The sequence below is a fragment of the Chiloscyllium plagiosum genome, unplaced genomic scaffold, assembly GCF_037043375.1.
Source record: "Chiloscyllium plagiosum isolate Xiang-an unplaced genomic scaffold, Cpla_swu_hap1 HiC_scaffold_32, whole genome shotgun sequence".
NCBI lineage: Eukaryota > Metazoa > Chordata > Chondrichthyes > Orectolobiformes > Hemiscylliidae > Chiloscyllium > Chiloscyllium plagiosum.
In genome coordinates, this window is record NW_028270170.1 from 34,847,064 (window position 1) to 34,871,548 (window position 24,485).

The 24,485-nt window shown below is 44.3% G+C and overlaps 1 protein-coding gene across 1 annotated transcript in view; it reads left to right on the top strand.

The window, feature by feature from the left end:
• Window positions 1–10,093: 10,093 nt before the first annotated feature.
• LOC122539982 (integrin alpha-8-like) overlaps window positions 10,094–24,485 on the top strand; it is a 151,409-nt gene continuing 137,017 nt past the window's right edge. Inside the window, exon 1 of the mRNA XM_087977898.1 lies at window positions 10,094–10,341. Within this exon, the coding sequence (XP_087834024.1) occupies window positions 10,112–10,341 (230 nt within the window). The 5' untranslated portion in view covers window positions 10,094–10,111. The remainder of the gene's footprint in view (window positions 10,342–24,485) is intronic.

Sequence of the window (24,485 nt, forward strand, 5' to 3'; positions counted from 1 at the left end):
CTGGGAAGACGCGTCCCGTTCCCAATTGAGGAGCGGTCTTGTGTCCCAGTTTGGTCCGCTCCCTTGGGCGACTGGTACGAATCCCACAAGAGAGACATCTGAATCAGACAGTGAAAGGAGGTCGATAGAAAATACAGCAACAAGGTGCCAGGCAACTCTGTGCACAGACCAAGGTAAGAAAACTGACTTTTACCTATTGCCTTGGTAAAAGGGGTATTTAATCACTGAGGGACTGGCGAGGGCCCCGAGAAATTGGGGGTAGGCAGAATAACTGTCACGGAGTAAAGGAAGAAAAAGTCCATGGTAATATTCCTCCTGAAAGTCCGTTGAGGAGAATGTTGCGGGAATGGACAAATAACACTTGTACAAGGGTAAAAGATAAAAAGAAAATGATTAATTATTGTTGCTTAGTATGGACCAAAGAACCGATCCTTTGCCTGGCTGTCTTCTGGCCAAAGTATCATTCGGACGAGGATTGGGTATGTCAGTATTTAGAGTTTATGTGAATAAAAAACAAGCTTTTAGTCAAGAAGAGGCGGACTATGCATCCTGTTGGAAGGGCAGTTTGGAAATGATGGTAGTAAAGACAAAGGATTCCCCCTCTGCCCCACCCAGTCCCTGAGATCCTCTTGGTTGCTTGTCCCCCCCATACCATAAAATCAGATTAGGTGAAAATGGGGGAGGAGGAGAGACAGACAGGGACAGGGAATGGATGACTCACAAGAGGAGGACGAAGGGGCGGTGGACGGGGATGTTGTTGTTCCCGACCCTCAATCCTCAACAAAAGAAAGGGAAGATAAAGTAGACGTAGAGGAGGCCTCCGGAGTATCTAAACCAAAGCCTAAGGGGGAAAAACAAAAGCAAAAAAAGGGGAAAACATAAAGACGTATCCCCTTCGGGAGGTACCAATAGGGGACAAAGAGATTGGGTTTGTAAATGCCCCCCTCACCAGTGGGGAGGTCAGAACATTTAAAAAGGAGATGAAGGTCCTGGTTGAGGATCCGGTGGGGTTGTCTGAACAAATTGATCACTTCTTGGGGCCCAGTCTGTATACGTGGACTGAGTTAATGTCTATTTTGAATATACTATTTACTGGGGAAGAAAGGGGACTTATACGAGGAGCAGCCATTAAAATATGGGACAGGGAGCATCCCATTGGAGATGGGGATGCTGGACAGGGAGAGACAAAGTTTCCCCTGAGAGAACCCCAGTGGAAAAATCAAAACCTGGAGCATAGAGAAGAAATGAGGGAATTGAAAGACCTGATTCTAAAAGGAATAAGAGAGGCAGTTCCAAAGTCACAAATTTGACTAGAGCCTTTGAAGTTAGACAGGAGAAAGATGAGACTCCCTCAGCTTTCTTGCAAAGATTAAGAGATTCAATGCGGAAATACTCTGGAATGAACCCTGAGGACCCAGTGGCACAGGGTCTTATGAAAGTACATTTTGTGACAAAGGCATGGCCAGACATACAGAGAAAGATACAGAAGATAGAAGGGTGGAGTGAAAAACCGTTAGATGAATTGTTAAGAGAGGCACAGAAAATTTTGTAAAGAGAGAGGATGAAAGACAAAAACAGAAGGCAAAAATGATGGTAGCTACAGTTGATGATGTAGTTAAGAAAAGAATGGAACAAATAGTGAGCAATTGGAGCGGTGAGTGGCAGCATGTAAAACAGAGAGGAAGATGGAGAGGGAGAGGGAGAGGACTAGGGGGAGCATTTGATAGAGGGTTCGGGCGACGGGGCAGAGATGGAAGTCTCCAGAGGCAGAATGCTATTATTGCGGAAAGATAGGGCATTTTAAGCGGGAGTGTCCTGATCTACAAAGGGAAGAAAGGGCAATTCCGCTTATGAATTTTGATGAAGAATAGGGGTGTCAGGGATTCCTGCCCCCGGGGACCCACCAGGAACCCTTGATAAACTTGAAGGTGGGACCCTATAGGGAAGAGGTAGTCTTCCTAGTAGATACGGGGGCAGCACGGTCATCACTGAATTTTAAACCAAAGAAAGCAGAAATGTCAACACGGTCAATTACTGTTTCCGGGGTAAAAGGGGAAGGATTTACTATTCCAGTATTTGAACCTATGATGATAGAAGGTCCTAAGGATACAGTCACAGAGGAACTGCTGTACATCCCTGATATAGGAAGTAACTTACTAGAGAAAGATTTAATTATCCTCTTAGGACTGGAGATTGGAATTCAGGAAAAAGAATTAGTTGTACAAATGGCAATGTTGACAGAGGATGTGGAGAGAGAGATAGACCCTATTGTATGGGCTAGAGAAGGGAATCGTGGAAAAATACAGATCCCTCCCCTAGAAATAAATTTAAAAAGGAAAGGGGACGTTGTCTGTGAGCGACAATATCCCATTTCCATAGAAGGTAAACGAGGACTGCAGCCAGTAATTGAGGGACTGATTAGAGGTGGACTATTGGAGCCATGCATGTCTCCTTATAATACCCCAATTCTACCAGTGCGGAAATCTGATGGAACTTACCGATTGGTGCAGGATTTGAGAACATTGAATCGAATAGTACAGATCAGGCACCCAGTGGTTCCAAATACCTATACATTATTAAGTAAGATCCCTCATGACCACAAATGGTTTAGTGTGATAGGTTTAAAGGATGCCTTTTGGGCTTGTCCCTTGGCGAAGGAAAGTAGGAATTTGTTTGCCTTTGAATGGGAAGATCCCAAGACAGGACGGGAACAGCAATACGGGTGGACCATGCTCCCCCAGGGGTTTACGGAATCCCCGAATTTGTTGTGGTTCTGTTCACCGAGCTGGGAATTTGTGTTGCAGACGTTTCGTCCCCTGTCTAGGTGACATCCTCAGTGCTTGGGAGCCTCCTGTGAAACGCTTCTGTGATGTTTCCTCCGGCATTTGTAGTGGTTTGAATCTGCTGCTTCCGGTTGTCAGTTCCAGCAGTCCGTTGCAGTGGTCGGTATATTGGGTCCAGGTCGATGTGCTTTTTGTTTGAATCTGTGGATGAGTGCCATGCCTCTAGGAATTCCCTGGCTCTTCTCTGTTTGGCTTGTCCTATAATAGTAGTGTTGTCCCAGTCGAATTCATGTTGCTTGTCATCTGCGTGTGTGGCTACTAAGGATAGCTGGTCGTGTCGTTTCATGGCTAGTTGGTGTTCATGGATGTGGATCATTAGCTGTCTTCCTGTTTGTCCTATGTAGTGTTTTGTGCAGTCCTTGCATGGGATTTTGTACACTACATTGGTTTTGCTCATGCTGGGTATTGGGTCCTTCGTTCTGGTGAGTTGTTGTCTGAGAGTGGCTGTTGGTTTGTGTGCTGTTATGAGTCCTAGTGGTCACAGTAGTCTGGCTGTCAGTTTGGAAATGCTCTTGATGCATGGTAGTGTGGCTAGTCCTTTGGCTTGTGGCATGTCCTCATTCCATTGTCTTTCCCTTAGGCATCTGTTGATGAAATTGCGCGGGTATCCGTTTTTGGTGAATACATTGTATAGGTGTTCTTCTTCCTCTTTTTGCAGTTCTGGTGTACTGCAGTGTGTTGTGGCCCTTTTGAATAGTGTCTTGATGCAAATTCTTTTGTGTATGTTGGGGTGGTTGCTTTCGTAGTTTAGGACTTGGGGACAGGGGACGAAACGTCTGCAACACAAATTCCCAGCTCGGCGAACAGAACCACAACAACGAGCACCCGAGCTACAAATTTTCTCACAGATTTTGAATCCCCAAATTTATTTGTACAGATGCTAGAACAAATATTGGAGAAATTAAGCAGCCCTAAGGGAATTATCCTGTTGCAGTATGTAGACGACCTCTTAGTAACAGGAAAAAGAAGAGAAAGAGTAGTAGAAGCCACTAACAAATTATTAAATTTCCTGGGTCAATAGGGACTGCGAGTATCTAAAAACAAACTACAATATGTGGAGCGAGAAGTGAAATATTTGGGACATTTAGTTAGTGAGGGAAAGTGAAAGATAAGCCCGGAACAGGTAGAGGGAATAGTGGGGATGCCGCTGCCCAGGACTAAATGGGAGTTACGTAAATTTTTGGGTTTAACGGGATATTGCAGATTGTGGATTGATTCTTATGCTCAAAAGGCTAAGAAATTATATCCCAAACTATTAGAGGAGGAACCAAAGTGTCTAAGTTGGGATGATGAGGAAAAAGAACCAGTTGAGGAACTCAAAAGAGATCTGATCCATGCCCCCGTGTCAGCCTTACCTTCTCTAGATAAACCTTTCCACCTCTTTGCTAACGTAGATAAGGGAGCGGCTTTGGAAGTATTAACCCAGAGGTGGGGAGGAATGGAACAGCCAGTAGCATATCTGTCAAAGCTATTGGATCTAGTATCCCAGGGGTGGCCTGAGTGTGTGCAGGCCATGGCTGCCACTGCACTGCCACTGGAGGAAAGCAGAAAGCTTACATTTGGGGGAGCCCTAATAGTAAGCACCCCACACCAAGTGAGAATGATCCTAAACCAAAAAGCTGGGCGATGGTTGACAGACTCGCGAATTCTGAAATATGAGGCAATATTAATAGAAAAAGATGATCTAGTGTTGGTCACGAACAATTGTTTAAATCCAGCTGCCTTTCTTTGGAAAGGGGAAGGAGAATCTCCTCAGAATCCAGAGCACGACTGCCTTGACATTATAGATTACCAAACTAAGGTCCACATGGACCTGAGAGATGTTCCGCTTCATGCAGGAGCCCGACTTTTTATAGACGGATTATCCCAGGTGACTGAAGGGAAAAGACATAATGGGTATGCAGTCGTAGACGGGATGAAAGGTAATGTGGTAGAGGCAGGAAGGTTGCCAAATGGGTGGTCAGCTCAGACCTGCAAACTCTATGCATTGGAAAGAGCCCTTAGGGCATTAGAAAATAAAGAGGGAACAGTATACACTGACTCTAAATATGCATTTGGTGTTGTGCACACTTTCAGAAAGATATGGCAAGAAAGAGGACTGATCAATAGCTGGGGGAAGGAATTAGCACATGAGGAGTTGATTAAACGGGTCTTGGAGTCCCTATTACTCCCCCGAGAAATAGCGGTAGTGCACGTAAGTGGTCATCAGAAAGGAAATGAACCAGATGTTAGGGGGAATAGATTAGCCGATGAAGTGGCTAAGGAAGCAGCCCTGAACCCACAAGAAGTGGTGATCCATTCCCTAATATCTACTGTCCCTGATCCCCGGAAGCTCCTACATTTACTGAAAGAGAGGAAAAAGAATTGCAAGATTTAGGGGCTGCAAAAACAACAGACGGGCATTGGATGTTACCTGATGGAAGGGAAATGTTAAACAAAATGATGATGCGAGAGATTATGGCTGTCTACACCAAGGCAGCCATTGGGGAGTACAAGCAATGTGTGATTTAGTTCTTAGGGAATATGGATGGAAAGGAATATATACCATTGCTAAACAAATATGTGAGGGATGTATAATATGCAGAAAGGTAAATAAGAAAGTCTTGAGAAAACAGACCCCAGGAGGAAGAGACCCGGGATTGAGACCCTTCCAGAGTATACAAGTAAATTATACTGAACTACCCAGAGTAGGAAGACTAAAATATATGCTTGTCATAATAGATCATCTATCTGGTTGGGTTGAGGCATACCCCCTAGCTACTGCCACTGCGAGTGGGGTGTCTAAAACAATATTGGAGCACATAATTCCCTGATATGGGCTAGTGAACCGTATAGATTCTGACCAAGGAACTCATTTTACCTCCAAAGTGTTACAGGGGGTAATGAAAGGATTGGGAATTTCCTGGGAGTTCCATACTCCATGGCACCCGCCATCATCAGGAAGGGTTGAGAGAATGAACCAAACACTCAAACGACAGCTCTCTAAATTGATAATAGAAACCAGACTCCCTTGGACCAAATGTTTACCTATAGCTCTCTTGCGAGTACGAACAGCCCCAAGGAAAGATTTGGGATTATCCCCCTATGAAATCTTATTTGGATTACCTTATCTGGGAACGAATGGAGAATTGCCAATTCCCAAAACTAAAGACTTGTTCTTAAAGAAGTATATACTGGGCTTGTCCTCCTCTTTGTCTTTCCTCAGGAAACAGACTCCACCCCCTGAATTCACCGTTCATCCCATCCGGCCTGGAGATTGGGTCTTAGTAAAATCATGGACAGAGACTAAATTGCAGCTGGACTGGGAAGGGCGGTATCAAGCTCTTTTGACTGAAACGGCAATAAGGACGGCGGAGAAAGGCTGGACTCATTACACTCGGATCAAAGGGCCAGTGGAATCTCCAGTTGAGGAAGAAGTCTGGACAGCCGAATCAACGCAAGACCCGCTGAAACTCAGGCTAAAGAGACTTTGAGTAACTGATTATACTTTGGCGACGCGAACGCGGGATTATTTCTGTAGGATTGTATATATTAAGTCTTTTTGTGCTTCAGCGCTTTTTTTTAGAATGCTGGGGATGTTTAGAGTTATGATGCTAGCCCTCTTAGTATCGGGATTTTGTCAAATATCATTTTCGTACGTGTTATTAACGGTTCCTGAGTCTGATAATCCACAAGTAATAGACGCTGATGCATGCAGCTTAGTAAATTGTGGGGATGTAGAAAATCAGAGACAGTACCGCAGCTCAGAGATACATCTTAAGTCCTATGGGGATGGCCTTGGGGATGGTACTTGGTATAATGGTCTTGTCACAGTACACTGGGCCCCCTTCCAACCAGCTCGCGATTGTCCCGATAAAAAGTGTAACCCAATATACTTAACGATAAAGAAAACCACATGGCACGAAGCAATTCTGGGGAGGGGGGGGAACCTATGAGATACAAGTAAATGAAACATTTGGGATAGAAATGAAAGCAAATGGGAATGATTTCTCAGGCTGTTGTTTTCAAATTAGTGTAGGACAGGGAAAACGGGTAGAACTACTGTATAATAAGGTACAACCTTTCACCCCTCCCGATGACCTTAAAGTAGTAAAAATTCTAGACGTAAAGGACTTAAAACAGACCATTGAAATAGAAACTGGATATGGGGATGCAAATGCCTGGGTTGAATGGGTAAAGTATACTGTAAAAAGTCTGAATAAGAGCAATTGCTATGCATGTGCCTCCGGAAGGCCAGTGGCCCAGGTGGTTCCCTTTCCGCTCGGGTGGAAGCGAGACAGGCAGGGCATGAAATGTATGATAGCCCTGTATCAGGATGAGACTGCATGGAATGATAGGAACTGTACCTCCCTATCTCTGATGTTCCCTCCCTTGGAGAAGAAAGATTCAAAAGTCCCCCCCACATTTTCCGCCGCAGTTGGAAATCACATGTCGTGTGTTCGTAGACGAGGTACAAATCGGTCTAGAGATTTGGGGAGCTGAAATTATGTACAGAGATTAAGAATGTCACCGAAATGGACAAAGGAGGGAACTAGTCAGCACTAAAGGTTCCCCAAGCGGATCTGTGGTGGTACTGTGGAGGCAAAATACTGAGACCCACCCTCCCTCCGGATTGGAGAGGGATATGTGCAATTGTACAATTGGCAATTCCATTTACCCTGGCATTTGAGAAGGAAAAGATAGTAGGGAAAAAGGGAAGGAGTAAGAGATCACTGTTAGACACTTCTTTCAATGACAGGATTTATCTCGATTTTGTAGGAGTTCCTAGGGGAGTACCTGATAAATTCAAGGCTCATAATCAGATTGCAGCAGACTATGAGTCAGCTCTCTTTTGGTGGGTAACAATTAATAAAAATGTAGATCGGATAAATTACATTTTCTATAATCAACAGCGATTTATAAATTATACAAGAGATGCCGTTAAAGGAATATCTGAACAGCTTGATGCGATTAGTAGGATGGCATGGGAAAACAGAATGGCCCTTGATATGATTTTAGCGGAGAAAAGGGGTGTGTGTGTGTGTGTGATGTTAGGAGGAAGCTGTTGTACCTTTATTCCTAATAACACTGCGCCTGATGGTTCAATTACTCGGGCCTTAAGGGGATTGACTACCTTAGCAGAGGAACTGGCTGAGAATTCAGGAGTAGGCCATCTCTCACAGGATGGCTTGAATCCTGGTTTGGAAAATGGAAGGGGGTGGTGGTTTCCATCCTTACTTCCCTGATCGTCGTAGTCGGAGTATTGGTAGCCATTGGCTGTTGTATCATACCCTGTATATGAGGGCTCACCCAAAGACTGATTGAGACAGCCTTAATGAAACAGATGCCCCTAAAAGGGAATTGGGCAGAGGAACTTTATCGATTAAATAATGAGGGGATAAGTGAGACCAAGAAGGATGAAATCTCCGGAATGATGCTTGCGAATTTTGGGGGCGATGCTTAAAAGAAAATGCAGAAGATAACAAATGGTAATTCAAGAAAAAGGGGGAAATTGTGGGATATAGGTAAAGTAGTGTTACTTCTGCAATTATAATTACTTATGCAAGGTAAATGCACTCACACCAGTGTATAATTGTTTCAACCAAGAGCTGAGTCAACAAGAATGAAAACTATGTGGAGGAAATATATAACTGTTTTTGTATTAGCTAAAATGTGAATGTAAGAATGAAATGTGCCTGCTAACAATGATAAACAAATAGATAAGGTGCTATGAGGATGTAGATTAAGCCAGATATGTTTGTACAAGCAGCAGTTATAAGCATCTGTTTCCCACTTTTGCAAAAACACAAAAACAAACCCCAATTAAAAGATCATAAGGATCAATATGGTTGGGGAAAGGGAGGAAATGGCACAGGTGGAGGAAGTAGATAATCATGAAGAAGGATATACCCAACAATGGGCCACAGCGGGATGGGGTGAAATGGCCGAGTAAAACTTGTACTTTGTTATGCACAAGACCGGATAAGGCAAGAGATAAACAATAGTAATGGGCACCGGATTTGGAGTAGTGAATCCTATATAAGATATGTACTTGCTAAACTCTGTGTGCAAGCGAATAATAAACATACTGATTGCTTCAGATCGTGTCTCGGACTGAAATTATTGAAGTGAGTGAGCTTTGTTTCTCACAGTTCAATGTAGGCAAAACAATAAATTCAAACTCAATTGGCTTTTAGTATCCTGGGGTATAATTTAAACTGATTGGTTAAATTCGAGTTGTTGTCAAAACAACAACCAAAACTCAGGTATCCATTTCACAGCCAAATATTACATATTTTCACTTTTCCAGTATACTCTGGGACTGCCATCTCAACAGATACATAGCTACTTGTAAGCTCTCAGTGCGGAACACCTTGTTAAAAATATAGTACATGGCTTCAACTTCAAAACAACCACTAGATGTAGGGCAGCAGATACATGGGAATGCAAGTACCTCCAAACCATACCCCATTCTGACTTGAACCTGTATTGCCAATTGTTCATTGCCAGTAGGTCAAAATACCAAACGTCCCTCCTAAGACCACTCTGGCTGTACCTACATTACACCGACTGCTGCAGTTCACGACTACCTTCTCAAAGTGAGTTCTGGCAATGGACAGAAAATGCTGGCATAGGACTGGTGCTCACAACCTGTGAAAGAACTATTTTTAAATTTTGAAACATATCTGTTAACAATTTTCTCTTTATACTACAACAATCTGATCTTCCACCTCTCACGGCAATTATTGTTATTATCTCTTCGAATCCATGCCTGAGACTGCCAAACCTTGGTTAATTCTCTGTCTCAAGCTTAAATCTCTTTGGAACAGCATAAAGTCAGATATAATCCTCAGCAGTGATCTGAGAGAAGTGACATTTAGCACACCTTTGGAATAAATTCAATGAGAAATAAAAGGAGGTGCAACATTTCAACATAGAACCTAATTTCCTCGCTGGATAAAAGAATCAGGAATTCCACCAGGTCATTATTTTGTTCAGTGTCTGACTGTCATTCTAATTGTATTTCACATTTCTTACTGACCTATTGCCTTCTTACATGTAATGCATCTGCTCATTCAGTTGGTAAGAGCTTTCGAGAGAGAGAGAGAGAGAGACAGTGCAGCTGAAATAAGTCTTCTTTACAACCCAGATCATGCAATTTTCTTTTGCAAAGAGCAAGTCACTGCATGTGTTGATATATGTTATCACAAGGATCATGTTTAACCACAATGATCATAAAAACTGGAGAAGTAACAGACGTAATTTCCTTTCCTAGCTGAGGGAGTGACATGATCAAACACTTAGTCAACTTCTATTTTTCTTTAGCTGTGTTTGATTTGGACGCAAAGGTCTGGAAAATGCATGCTTGCTATTTAATGGAAATTTTGTCCGTTTATCTGCTTGGACTATTGCACCTTCATGCATTCAATTTTGATGCAGAAAACCCAATCATTTATTCGGGGCCTGAAGGAAGCTATTTTGGATTTTCTGTCGAGTTCTACTTGCCAGATGGTGGGAAGTAAGTACTTGCCTACAGCTTTTACATTTTACCAGTTGATATTCTGTTCATTGTTCAAGACTTAGCAAAGTGCTGCACACAGAGCCTGAGTTAATGTCCAAAAAGACAGGAGTCAGCAAGGCTCTGAATATCTGGATAAAGAAATCTTCGCCAGCAAGTGGTTGCTTTTGCAAAAAGGGGGAAAGAGAATCCCTCAGTCACATGCAGACCTCCTAGAAAAGCTGCCTGTTTCCCTGTGCATGGATGATGATTGAGGCAAGAGCATGTCAGGTGAAAACAACATCAGAGTCTTATTGTTCTGAAAAACATAGCACTGGTCTAGAATCCTATACCTTAGGGGCAAGAGCACTGGACCTGACAGTCGGAGTGTGTGATTAAGACCAGATACATAGAAAGAGTGTCAATGTTTTCAGAAAGCTTTTAAAGGGAGTGAATTGCAGCAAAGTATTTTATATTCATTCTTGGGATGTGAGTGCTGCTGGCTAGGACAGCATTTCTTGCCAAACCCTAATTGCCCAGAAGGCAGTAGTTAAGAATCAACTACATTGTTGTGGGTGTGGAGTCATAGAGTCATAGAGATGTACAGAATGGAGACAGACCTTTCGGTCCAACCCGTCCATGCCAACCAGATATCCCAACCCAATCTAGTCCCACCTGCCAGCACCCGGTCCCAAACCCTTCCTATTCATATACCTATCCAAATGCCTTTTAAATGTTGCAATTGTACCAGACTCCACAACTTCTTCTGGCAGCTCATTCCATACACCAACTACCCTCTGTGTGAAAAAGTTGCCCCTTAGGTCTCTTTTATATCTTTCCCCTCTCACCCTAAACCTATGCCCTCTAGTTCTGGACTCCCTGACCCCAGAGAAAAGACTTTGTCTATTTATCCTATCCACCCCCCTCATAATTTTGTAAATCTCTATAAGGTCACCCCTCAGCCTCCGACGGTCCAGGGAAAATAGCCCCAGCCTGTTAAGCCTCTCCCTATAGCTCAAATCCTCCAACCCTGGCAACATCCTTGTAAATCTTTCCTGAACCCTTTCAAGTTTCACAACATCTTTCCGATAGGAAGGAGACCAGAATTGCGTGCAATATTCCAACAGTGGCCTAACCAATGTCCTGTACAGCCGCAACATGACCTCCCAACTCCTGTACTCAATACTCTGACCAATAAAAGAAAGCATACCAAATGCCTTCTTCACTATCCTACCTACCTGCGACTCCACTTTCAAGGAGCTATGAACCTGCACTCCAAGGTCTCTTTGTTCAGCAACACTCCCTAGGACCTTACCATTAAGTGTATAAGTCCTGCTAAGATGTGTTTGCCCAAAATGCAGCACCTCACATTTATCTGAATTAAACTCCATCTGCCACTTCTCAGCCCATTAGCCCATCTGGTCAATATCCTGTTGTAATCTGAGGTAACCTTCTTTGCTGTCCACTACACCTCCAATTTGGTGTAGACCAGATCAGATAAGGACAATTGATTTCCTTCTCAAAAGGAACTTCCAACAATCGACAGTGATTACATGGTCAGCATTAAACTCGTACATCCAGATTTTTATTGAATTCAAAGTACTTCATCTGCCATGATGCAATTTGAACGTAGGTACCTAGAACATTACCTGGTCCTCTGGATTAATGGTCTAGCACTAGGACTAACACCTCTATGAAGTCATTTGCAGATAAAATTCTAGGGAGTAGAAACTTAGTGGCTGAATGGAACATCGTAAATAGTTCAGGTGGTAAAAAGGTGTCAAAATTGTATTTTGCTGCTGTGCAACACAAGTTATGGAAATGGCAAATACAGAGGGTTCTGATATTACGTGATAGTTCCATCCCCATGCAATAACCACATAATTTAAACTAATTGGGCCAGAATCACCTTAGAGTCAGTACAAATAAGGAAAGTTCATGTTCTACAAGTAACAGTCGAAATTCTTCAATCCCATTAAATCCAATTTGCATTGAAGAAACACACAGTATAGAGGTATTCCAAATTAAATTCCAATAACTGAATATGCCACCAATTTAAAAGAGGCCAGCAAATTCTTGTTGAATAAAGGCGATAATTTGGATTTTGTCTGATGAATGGGGAGGAAGCAGCGGCCTCTTTCATATTTATATCCAAATGGGATAAAATGAAGAAAGATGTGAAAAAATTTGCTAATTCACTATAACCCGTTTTATCCCACACAATTATCCAAAGTGCGATTAACAAGGGATCTTTCAATCATTTCTGGATGAATAGATTTCAATGTATCATTTGACCATTCTTGTCCATTACTATCTTGTACAGTAATAATGATCAATCACTGATAGTGGAGTTGGGGGTCAAGCAGCCATTTGAATTCAGAAAAGCAAAACCTGTTGATGTTACTCATGAAATGGGCTAGAGACAGCAAGTTAGGATTGGAGTGTGTATTACACTTTGTCCGAATGGAAAATAGGCAGAGAGATGGAGGCTGAAGCCATATACTTCATTGGTTATGGGAGTCTCATGGATTTGTGCCACGATCCTCATAATCAGAGAATTGGATGAAAAGTCCAAGGAAGGTTCAAATCCAAAAATAAATGACTGAAGAAAGTCTCAAAATCAGAACCTGCACTGAGTAAAAGTGTCTGTGAAACTGCCAGTGAGTTGTAAAACCCAGAGTGAGTGTCAGGAAAGTCAAACCTACTGTTGCTGCCGAGTATGACTCCAATGTGATTCCAGTTCCACATCAATGTAATTAACTCTTAACTGACCTCTGAAGTTGTCTAGAAATTCACTCAGTTGCTTGAAACAGAGCTGAAAATGTGTTGCTGGAAAAGCGCAGCAGGTCAGGCAGCATCCAGGGAACAGGAGAATCGACGTTTCGGGCATAAGCCCTTCTTCAGGAATGAGGAAAGTTTGTCCAGCAGGCTAAGATAAAAGGTAGGGAGGAGGGACTTGGGGGAGGGGCGTCGGAAATGTGATAGGTGGAAAGAGGTCAAGGTGAGGGTGATAGGTCAGACTGGCGTGGGGGGCGGAGAGGTCGGGAAGAAGATGGAAGGTTAGGAAGGCGGTGCTGAATTTGATGGATTTGACTGAGACAGGGTGGGGGAGGGGAAATGAGGAAACTGGTGAAATCCGAGTTCATCCCTTGTGGTTGGAGGGTTCCTAGGCGGAAGATGAGGCGTTCTTCCTCCAACCGTCGTTTTGTTGTGGTCTGATGATGGGGGAGTCCAAGGACCTGCATATCCTTGGTGGAGTGGGAGGGGGAATTGAAATGTTGAGCCACCGGGTGGTTGGGTTGGTTGGTCCGGGTGTCCCAGAGGTGTTCTCTGAAACGCTCCGCAAGTAGCCGGCCTGTCTCCCCAATATAGAGGAGGCCACATCGGGTGCAGAGGATGCAATAGATAATGTGTGTGGAGGTGCAGGTGAATCTGTGGCGGATATGGAAGTTTCCTTTGGGGCCTTGGAGGGAGGTGAGGGCGGAGGTGTGGGCGCAAGTCTTGCACCTCCTGCGGTTGCAGGGGAAGGTGCCGGGAGTGGAGGTTGGGTTGGTGGGGGGTGTGGATCTGACGAGGGAGTCACGGAGGGAGTGGTCTTTACGGAATGCTGATAGGGGAGGGGAGGGAAATATATCCTTGGTGGTGGGGTCCATTTGGAGGTGGCGGAAATGACGGCGGATGATGCGCTGTACATGGAGATTGGTGGGGTGGTAGGTGAGGACCAGTGGGTTTCTGTCCTGGTGGCGATTGGAGGGGCGGGGTTCAAGGGCGGAGGAGCGGGAAGTGGAAGAGATGCGGTGGAGGGCATCGTCGACCACGTCGGGGGGGAAATTGCGGTCCTTGAAGAAGGAGGCCATCTGGGTTGTGCGTTTTTGGAACTAGTCCTCCTGGCAGCAGATGCGGCGGAGTCGAAGGAATTGCGAGAATGGGATGGCGTTTTTACAGGGGGCAGGATGGGAGGAGGTGTAGTCCAGGTAGCTGTGGGAGTCGGTCGGTTTGTAGTAGATGTCCGTGTTGAGTCGGTCGCCTGAGATAGAAATAAAAAGGTCGAGGAAGGGGAGGGAGGAATCTGAGACTGTCCAGCTGAATTTGAGGTCGGGGTGGAAGGTGTTGATGAAGTTCAACCTCCTCGTGGGAGCACGAGGCGGCGCCGATACAGTCATCGATGTAGCGGAGGAAAAGGTGGGGGGTGAGGACAGTGTAGTTGCTGAAGAAGGATTGTTCCACATATCCTACGAAGAGGCAGGCATAGCTGGGGCCCATGCGGGTGCCCATGGCTACTCCTTTCGTTTGGAGGAAGTGGGAGGATTGGAAAAAGAAGTTGTTCAGGGTGAGGACCAGTTCAGTCATTCGAAGGAGGGTGTCAGTGGAAGGGTACTGGTCGGTACGGCGGGATAGAAAGAAGTGGAGGGCTTTGAGTCCTTCGTGATGGGGGATGGAGGTGTACAGGGACAGGGACACCTTCCACCCCGACCTCAAATTCACCTGGACACCTTCCACCCCGACCTCAAATTCACCTGGACACCTTCCAACCCGACCTCAAATTCACCTGGACAGTCTCAGATTCCTCCCTCCCCTTCCTCGACCTTTCTATTTCTATCTCAGATGACCGAATCAACACGGACATCTACTACAAACCGACCGACTCCCACAGCTACCTGGATTACACCTCCTCCCATCCTGCCCCCTGTAAAAACGCCATCCCATTCTGCCAATTCCTTCAACTCCGCCGCATCTTCTCCCAGGAGGACCAGTTCCAAAAACGCACAACCCAGATGGCCTCCTTCTTCAAGGACCGCAATTTCCCCCCCGACGTGGTCGACGATGCCCTCCACCGCATCTCTTCCACTTCCCGCTCCTCCGCCCTTGAACCCCGCCCCTCCAACCGCCACCAGGACAGAACCCCACTGGTCCTCACCTACCACCCCACCAATCTCCATGTACAGCGCATCATCCGCCGTCATTTCCGCCACCTCCAAACGGACCCCACCACCAAGGATATATTTCCCTCCCCTCCCCTATCAGCATTCCGTAAAGACCACTCCCTCCGTGACTCCCTCGTCAGATCCACACCCCCCACCAACCCAACCTCCACTCCCGGCACTTTCCCCTGCAACCGCAGGAGGTGCAAGACTTGCGCCTACACCTCCCCCCTCACCTCCCTCCAAGGCCCCAAAGGAAACTTCCATATCCGCCACAGATTCACCTGCACCTCCACACACATTATCTATTGCATCCTCTGCACCCGATGTGGCCTCCTCTATATTGGGGAGACAGGCTGGCTACTTGCGGAGCGTTTCAGAGAACACCTCTGGGACACCCAGACCAACCAACCCAACCACCCGGTGGCTCAACATTTCAATTCCCCCTCCCACTCCACCAAGGATATGCAGGTCCTTGGACTCCCCCATCGTCAGACCACAACAAAACGACGGTTGGAGGAAGAACGCCTCATCTTCCGCCTAGGAACCCTCCAACCACAAGGGATGAACTCGGATTTCACCAGTTTCCTCATTTCCCCTCCCCCAACCCTGTCTCAGTCAAATCCATCGAATTCAGCACCGCCTTCCTAACCTTCCATCTTCTTCCCGACCTCTCCGCCCCCACGCCAGTCTGACCTATCACCCTCACCTTGACCTCTTTCCACTTATCACATTTCCGACGCCCCTCCCCCAAGTCCCTCCTCCCTACCTTTTATCTTAGCCTGCTGGACAAACTTTCCTTATTCCTGAAGAAGGGCTTATGCCCGAAACGTCGATTCTCCTGTTCCCTGGATGCTGCCTGACCTGCTGCGCTTTTCCAGCAACACATTTTCAGCTCTGATCTCCAGCAACTGCAGACCTCACTTTCTGCTTCAAACAGAAGCAAACCCACTTACCAACTTTTCATGGCAATTAAGGATAAATCTCAGTCTGCCACCAACTTATTTTTAAAAATTATTTTTATAAAATGAAATTGCAACCAGACATCACAACAGCATCACTACCATATTGGCGGTGGGTAAGTCATTGGAGGTAATTCTGAGTTTACAAACATTTGGAGAGGCACGGATTCATGGAAATTAATGGATTCCCTACAGTGTGGAAACAGGCCATTTGGCCCAACAAGTCCACACCAACCCTCCAAAGAGTATCCCACCCAGATCCATTCTCTTGCCCTATTACTTGACATTTCAAAGAACGAAAGAACAAAGAAAATGGCGGCACAGGAACAGGCCCTTTGGCCCTCCAAGCTTGCACTGATCCAGATCCTCTACCTAAACCTGTCAACTATTTTCTAATGATCTGTATCCATTTGCTCCCTGCCCATTCGTGTATCTGTCTAGGTACATCTTAAATGATGCTATCATGCCCACCTCTACCACCTCCATTGGCAACGCGTTCTACGCACCCACCACACTCTGAGTAAAGAACTTTTCATGCATATCTCCCCTAAACTTTTCCCATCTCACCTTGAACTCATGAACCCTTAGTAATTCAGTGCCCCACTCTCAGAAAAAGCTTCTTGCTATCCACCCTGTCTATATTTCTCATGATTTTGTAGACCTCAATCAGGTTCCCCCCTCAACCTCCACCTTTCTAATGAAAATAATCCTAATCCACTCAACCTTTCTTCATATCTAGCACCCTCCATACCAGGCAACATCCTGGTGAACCTCCTCTCCACCCTCTCCAAAACATCCACATCCTTTTGGTAATGTGGCAACCAGAACTGTACACAGTATTCCAAATAGGGCCAAACCAAAATCCTATACAACTGTAACATGACCTGCCTACTCTTCTACTCAATAGCCCGTCCGATGAAGGAAAGCATGCCGTATGTCTTCTTGACCACTCTATCAATCTGCGATGCCACCTTCAGGATATAATGGACCTGAACACCCAGACCTCTCTCTAAATCAATTTTCCCCAGGGCTTTCCATTTACCGTATAGTTCGCTCTTGAATTGGATCTTCCAAAATGCATCACCGCTCATTTTCTCCAATTGAACTCCATCTGCCATTTCTCTGCTCAACTCTCCAATCTGTCTATATTCTGCTGCATTCTCCGACAGTCCCCTTCACTATCTGCTACTCCACCAATCTTAGTGTCACTTGCAAACTTGCTAATCAGACCACCTATACATTCCTCCAGACCATTTATGTATGTCACAAACAACAGTAGTCCCAACACAGATCCCTGTGGAACACCAATGGTCACAGTTCTCCATTTTGAGAAACACCCTTCGACTACTACTCTCTGTATCCTACTGACCAGCCAGTTCTCTATCCATCTAGTTAGTACACCCTGGACCGCATGTGACTTCACTTCCTCCATCTGCCTACCATGGGAACCTTATTGAATGCTTTACTGAAGTCCATGTATATGACATTTACAGCCCTACTCTCATCAATCAACTTTGTCACCACCTCAAAGAATTCTATTAAGTTGGTATGACGGGAACTTCCCTGCACAAACCATGCTGCCTATCACTGATAAGCCCATTTTCTTCCAAATGTGAATAGATCATATCCCTCAGTATCTTCTCCAGCAGCTTCCCTATCACTGACATCAGGCTCACTGGTCTATAATTACCTGGATTATCCCTGCTACCCTTTTTAAACAAGGGGACAACATTAGCAATTCTCCAGTCCTCCAGGACCTCACCCATGTTCAAGGATATCTGTTAAGGCCCCAGCGATTTCCTCTCTTGCTTCCCTCAGTAACCTGGGATGAATCCCATCCGGACCTGGGGACTTGTCCATCTTAATGTCTCTTCGAATATCCAATACTTTCTCCCTCCTTATGCCGACTTGACCTGGAGTAATTAAAATCTATCCCTAACCTCAGCATCGATGATGTCCCACTTCTTGGTGAATACTGATGCAAAGTACTTATTAAGAATCTCATCCAGTTTCTCTGACGCCATGCATAACTTTCCTCCTTTGTCCTTGAGTGGCCAACCCTTTCTCTAGCTACCCTCTTGCTCCTTATATACGAATAAAAGACTTTGGAATTTTCCTTTAGTAGGTTAGGTTTATTTTCACTAGAAAAAAGGAGATGGGGGGGGACCTGATTGAGGTTTACAAAATCAGGGTAGAGACAGGGTGGATAGAGACAAGCTCTTTCCCAGGGTGAAGGATTCAATAATGAGAGGTCATGCTTTCAACGTGAGAGGTGGAAAGTTTAAGGGGGATACACGCGGCAAATACTTCACACAGAGAGTGGTGGGCGTTTGGAACGCGTTACCAGCAGAGATGGTAGAGGCAGGCATGGTAGATTCATTTAAGATGCATCTGGACAGGTGCATGAGTAGGTGAGGAGCAGAGGGAATTGACCGACAGGTTTAGACAGTACATTTGGATCTGCTCAGGCTTGGAGGCCAAAGGACCTGTTCTTGGGCTGTAAACTTTCTTTGTCCTTTGTTCTTTGTTCTTAACGCCATTTGCTAAAGATATTTCATGACCCCTTTTAGCCCTCTTAATTCCTCATTTCATGTTGGTCCTACTTTCCCGATATTCTTCCAAAGTTTCATCTGTTTTCAGTTGCCTATACCTTATGTATGCTTCCTTTTCCCTCTTAGCTAGTCTCACAATTTCACCTGTCATCCATGGTTCCCTAACATTGCCATTTCTCTCCCTCATTTTCACAGGGACATATCTATCTTGCACTCTAATCAGCCCTCTTTAAAAGCCTCCCATAGATCAAATGTGGATTTTCCTTCAAACAGCTCCTCACAATCCACATTCTCCAGCTTCTGCTGAATTCTGCTTTGGTTGGCCTGCCCCCAAGTTAGAACTATTACTTTAGGACCACTCTCGTCTTTGTACATGAGTGTTCTAAAACTTACGGAACTGTGATCGTTATTCCCAAAGTAATCCCCTACTGAAACTTCAACCACCTGGCCGGGCTCATTCCCCAACACCAGGTCCAGAATGACCCCTTCCTGAGTTGGTCTATTTACATACTGTTCTAGAAAACCCTACTGGATGCTACTTACAAATTTTGCCCCATCTAGACCTCTAACACTAAGTGAACCCCAGTCAATGTTGGGAACATTAAAATCTCCCAACACCCTTCCTATTTCTGAGCTGTGCCCATATTGCCTCACTGCTCGAGTCCTCAATAGTATCTTCCTTCAGCACAACTGTGATATCCTCTCTGACCAATAATGCAACTCCTCCACCCATTTTACCTCCCTCTCTAACCCACCGGAAGCATCTATATCCTGTGATATTTCGTTGCCAATTTTGCCCTTCCCTCAACTAAGTCTCAGTAATAGCGACAACATTATTCTCCCAGGTACTAATCCAAGCCCTAAGTTCATCTGCCTTACCTACTACACTTCTCACATGAAAACAAATCCATCTCAAACCACATGTCCCTTTGCATTCATCATCTGTTCCCTGCCTATTCTTCCCCTAAGTCACGCTGACTTCATTATCTAGTTCCTTACAGGCTTTAGTTACTATCTCCACTAACCTAATTTTGGTTTCCATCCCCCTGCCACATTAGTTTAAACCCCCCTGACTAATGCACCTAACCTACACATTTCTAAACACTATCGGCAATTTAGTCTGGCCAATTCATCTAATCTGCACATCTTTGAACTGTGGGAGGAAACCTGAGCACCCAGAGGAAACCCAAACAGACATGGGGAGAATTTGCAAACTCCAACACAGAAAGTTGCCCAAGGCTAGAATTGATCTAAGGTCCCTGGCGCTGTGAGGCAGCAGGTCTAAAAGCTGAGCCACCATGTAAAATAATAGGGTAGGGGAATAGGTCTGGGTGGGATAGCCTTCTGAGTGTCTGTGTGGACTTGTTGGGCCAAATGGCCTGTTCCACACAGTAGGGATAGGAATTTCTATGATTAGATAAGGTCAGCATGGTTTTATGCAAACTGCATTGAGTTTTTTAATGCAACAACCAAAAGGATTGATGAGGGCAGAGTAGTAGACGCTGTTTACTTGGACTTTAGTAAAGCCTTTGACAAAGCTCCACATGGTAGACTAACTAATAAAGTTAGATCACATGAGATTCAGGGTGAGCTGCCAAATGGATACAAAATTGGCTAAATAGTAGGAGACAGAGGGTGGTGGTGGAATGCTGTTCTTTGGACTGGAGGCCTGTGACCAACGGTATGCTTCAGGGACTGGTACTGGGTTCACTTTTGTTTGTCATTTATATAAATGATTTGAATGAGAATATAGGAGACATAGTTAGTAAGTTTGCAGATCACACCAAATTTGGTGGTTTAGTGGACAGTGAAGAAGGTTATCTAAGGTTACAAAGAAATATTGATGTATTGGGTCAATGGGCTGAGGAATGGCAGATGGGGTTTAGATAAATGTGAACTATTTCATTTTGGTAAAACAAATAAGGTCAACACTTATACAATTAATGGTAGGGCTCTGGGTGGAATGGTAGAACAGAAAGACCTAGGGAGTTCAAGTAAGTCTTTGAAATTTGCAGCACAGATAAACAATGTGGTTAAAAAGGTGTTTAGCACACTTGCCTTCATTGCTTAGACCTTTGAGTATAGGAGTTGGGACGCCATGTTCAGGTTGTACAGGATGTTGGTGAGGCCTCTTCTGGAATACTGTGTCCGGTTCTAGGAAGGATATTATATTAAACTGGAGAGGGTTCAGAAAAGACTTACCAGGATGTTGCCGCTGAAGATATCTTTGAGATATAAAAATAGACTGGAAAGACTGGGCATTTTTCATTGGAGTGTAGGAAGTTGAGGGGCAACCTTATAAACTGGGAGGTATTTTTTAAGGTGAGACGAGAAAGATTTAAAAAGGACATGAGAGACAATATTTTTACACTGAGTGGTTCATGCGTGGAATGAATTGCCAGAGAAAGTGGGTGGCATCTGGTACAGTTACAATATTTAAAAGACGTTTTGATAAGAACATGAATAGGAAAGGTTTGGAGAAGCTTGAACCAAGCACAGGCAGGTGGAATTAGTTTAATTTGGGGACATGGTCAGCATGGACTGTTTGGACTGAAGAGTCTGTTTCCATGCTTTATGACTCTATGACTCTATAACTTGTCTAGTTTCTTCAGAAAGTGAAAGTTTTGAGTAGCAGATATTCAATAGAATCTTCAGAAGTGTCAATGAACTAAATTACTTGTACTCAAATTCTCAGGCATTGAGAGGAAGAGAAAAAATGCGTGAGGCAATAAAGATGGGGAGGCGTCTTAAGAGCAAGAGATTCAGATAACACTGAAGAAGGATTGATGAGGATAATATATAGCAACAAATTGGAGTTGTGGGGGATAGAGTTTTTATTTTTAAGTAACACACTCCATTTCAAGTGAAGATGGTACTTTACCACAAGGATGGCAATTTATGCTGATATTCCATTGCAGTACTGAGGGAATTGGGCACTGACAGAAATGTTGTGTGTCAGATGGGATGTTAAACTGAGCACTGTTGGTTTTCTCAGGCAGGTAGAAAGTATCCCATGGCACTACTTGAGGAGAACATTGGCAAGTGATACTCAGTGCCCAAGGCAATGGTTAACAATCTGGTCATCCAGGCATTTTTCTCATTGCTGTGTGTGGGAGCTTGCTGCTGCATCTTTCTACAGCACAACATTGATGGCAGTTCAGAAAATGTTTCACAACTAGCAATTACATCAGAAAGTCCTGAAGTGGTGAAAATGCCATATAAATAGAAGTTAATTCTTTGGAGAGATTAGGCAGAAATAGACTGTTTCCAGTTATTGAAGGATCTAGAAGGAATGGACATCGATGTATGAAGAAAGCTCATTTTTTTAGGACAGAGAGCCTTAAAGTTATGGAAAGAAATACCATAGTTATAGGTTGAAGGACAGCCATGTAAACATTTAGAAGTGGATTGGTTTCAAACACCGCATCATTTATCTTGTTCTCTTCTCTGAATTCACTGTCCTCTTATTGTTAAACTTTGGAAAGCCAGCTGGTGAAAAAGGGAACTAAAAGTCAATCTTTACTCAGTTTCCATTTACTCACGGAGAAACATTGCAAGTGAATAACTCCCCACCCTACTCACTGTTCCAAAGACAAAATTGCTTCTTTATATGTGCTCAAATAATGAATATGTTGCATTTGATTGTTCTTATCCTTAACTTATACAATCAAGCCTTGTCCTCCCTAAATCTCTGACTCCATGAAAACCCTCTTAGCAGTAATCATGGGCCCCTTTTGAACTTGTTTCTTCATATGGCCTTGCTAGTTCCATTGTTTCATTTGCAGGTAAGGCCATCTATGACCATTTTCTGTATCATTCAACATTCAGATCCCCTTTTTGTGCCTAAACCCTATCTCCTTCTGTACCCATTCCTGGGAAAATAAACTGTCCCCCCATTTAGTTACAACTGCACTTTCAAAATTCCAAAGTGTGTATCCCTTGGTCCTCCATTCACCAGAACATTTCTATAGCTGTTCAACAGCCTCACCTCCATCTTCAATGTCCCAGTCCTCAATAAAGCCATAATTCTCTCACCATCCTCCTTGTACTGCCTTGACCTTCCTTAAATCCAAGGAATACAGACTCAGAGAGAATGTAGAGACAACTGAATAAACAAGCTACGATCCAGACCTCTGGTTGGTCCAGATAAAATATTATTAGCTCCTGCACTCAGCTGCCAAACCAACATATCATTTCCAGAACATGGTGGATTGCACAGGAAACCATAGGAATTCTTTCCCTATTGCAAAAAGTCTTCTCAGACTAATCTCCCCTGTCCTTTCTTCCTCATCTCCAATAACAAGTGCGAGGAGCTGACGGAGCCCTTTGATACCACGATGTTGAGTGTCTCCCTTCCAATAATCTGGCTGTGTTTCCCTTACTAATACCCTGCTACCCTGGACAAACTCTGTCTGCCTCTAGTCTCTCTGCAGTGCCCCCTCATGCACTCCTTGAAATTATTTTGTTCATACATCTGCCTTGATTGTTTCATCATCAACAGAGACTAACCTCCTGATCCCTTGGTCCTATTCCCACTGAACCGCCAATCACCCAGCTTCCCTGAACCTCAGCTGAGCCAATAGAAACTCTCTTCAGATATTTATCCTTTAATGTGTTGGCATCACCCTCTCAAAAACCCCAACCACTGACTCTTTGACATTTCAAAGTCCTGTCCCATCTCCAATCTAAGATCTTGAAATTCCATTATCTTCCAAATCTATTCCCAGCTTTCCCAAAACTTCCGTTTGAATCCCTCCAAACAGATTGTTGTACCTACCACAGTACAGGATTGAATTCTATCAACATTGAGAAAAGAACCCTATGTGACAGTGAGAAAGATGAACTTTCCTTCCTTGATCTTATTAAGTTGTCTACAGTATTTGACACAGTATAACACCATCCTCCTTAAGTATGTCTCTGATAACATTCAGCTGGGTGGGACTGCTCTCACGTTGTTCCATTCTCATAGGTTCAACCATAGCTGGAAAATCATTTACAATGGCTTCTCTTCCTGCTTCCATAGTACATTTGAGGTCAGAGATTGAAATGATGGTCGCCCAAACCATAAGATATATGAGCGGAATTAGACCATTTGATCTATCAAGCCTGCTTTGCCATATGTTTATGGCCTAGATGTTTCTCAACCCCATTCTCCTGCCTTCTCCCCATAACTTTTGATCTCCTCACTAATCAAGAAACTATCTATTTCTGTTTTCAATCACTCAAAGACTCAACCTCCTCCACTGCCTTCTGTGGCAATGTGTTCCACAGATTCACCACATTTTGGCTGAGAAAGCTTCTCCTCTTCTCAGTTCTAAAGAACTTGCCCCTTCACTCTAAAGCTGTGGCCTCAGGTCTTTCCTCCTGGTGGAAACATCTTCTCTACACTCACTCTATCCAGGCCTCTTAGTATTCCATAAGTTTCAATCAGATCTCCTCTCATTCTTCTAAACTCCATCAAGGATAGACTCAATGTCCTCAACCGCTCCTCATATGACAAGCCTTTCATCCCCAGGTTCATTCTTGTAAAACGCCTGTGGACCCTGACCAATGCCAACATATCCTTCCTTAGATACAGAGCCCAAAACTGCTCACAACATCCCAATTGTGGCCTGACCAGAGCCATATACAGCCTCAGCAGTACATCTCTGCTCTTTTAACTCTCTTGAAATGAATGCTGACATTGAATTTGCCATTCTAACTACCAACTGAATCTACATGTTTACCTT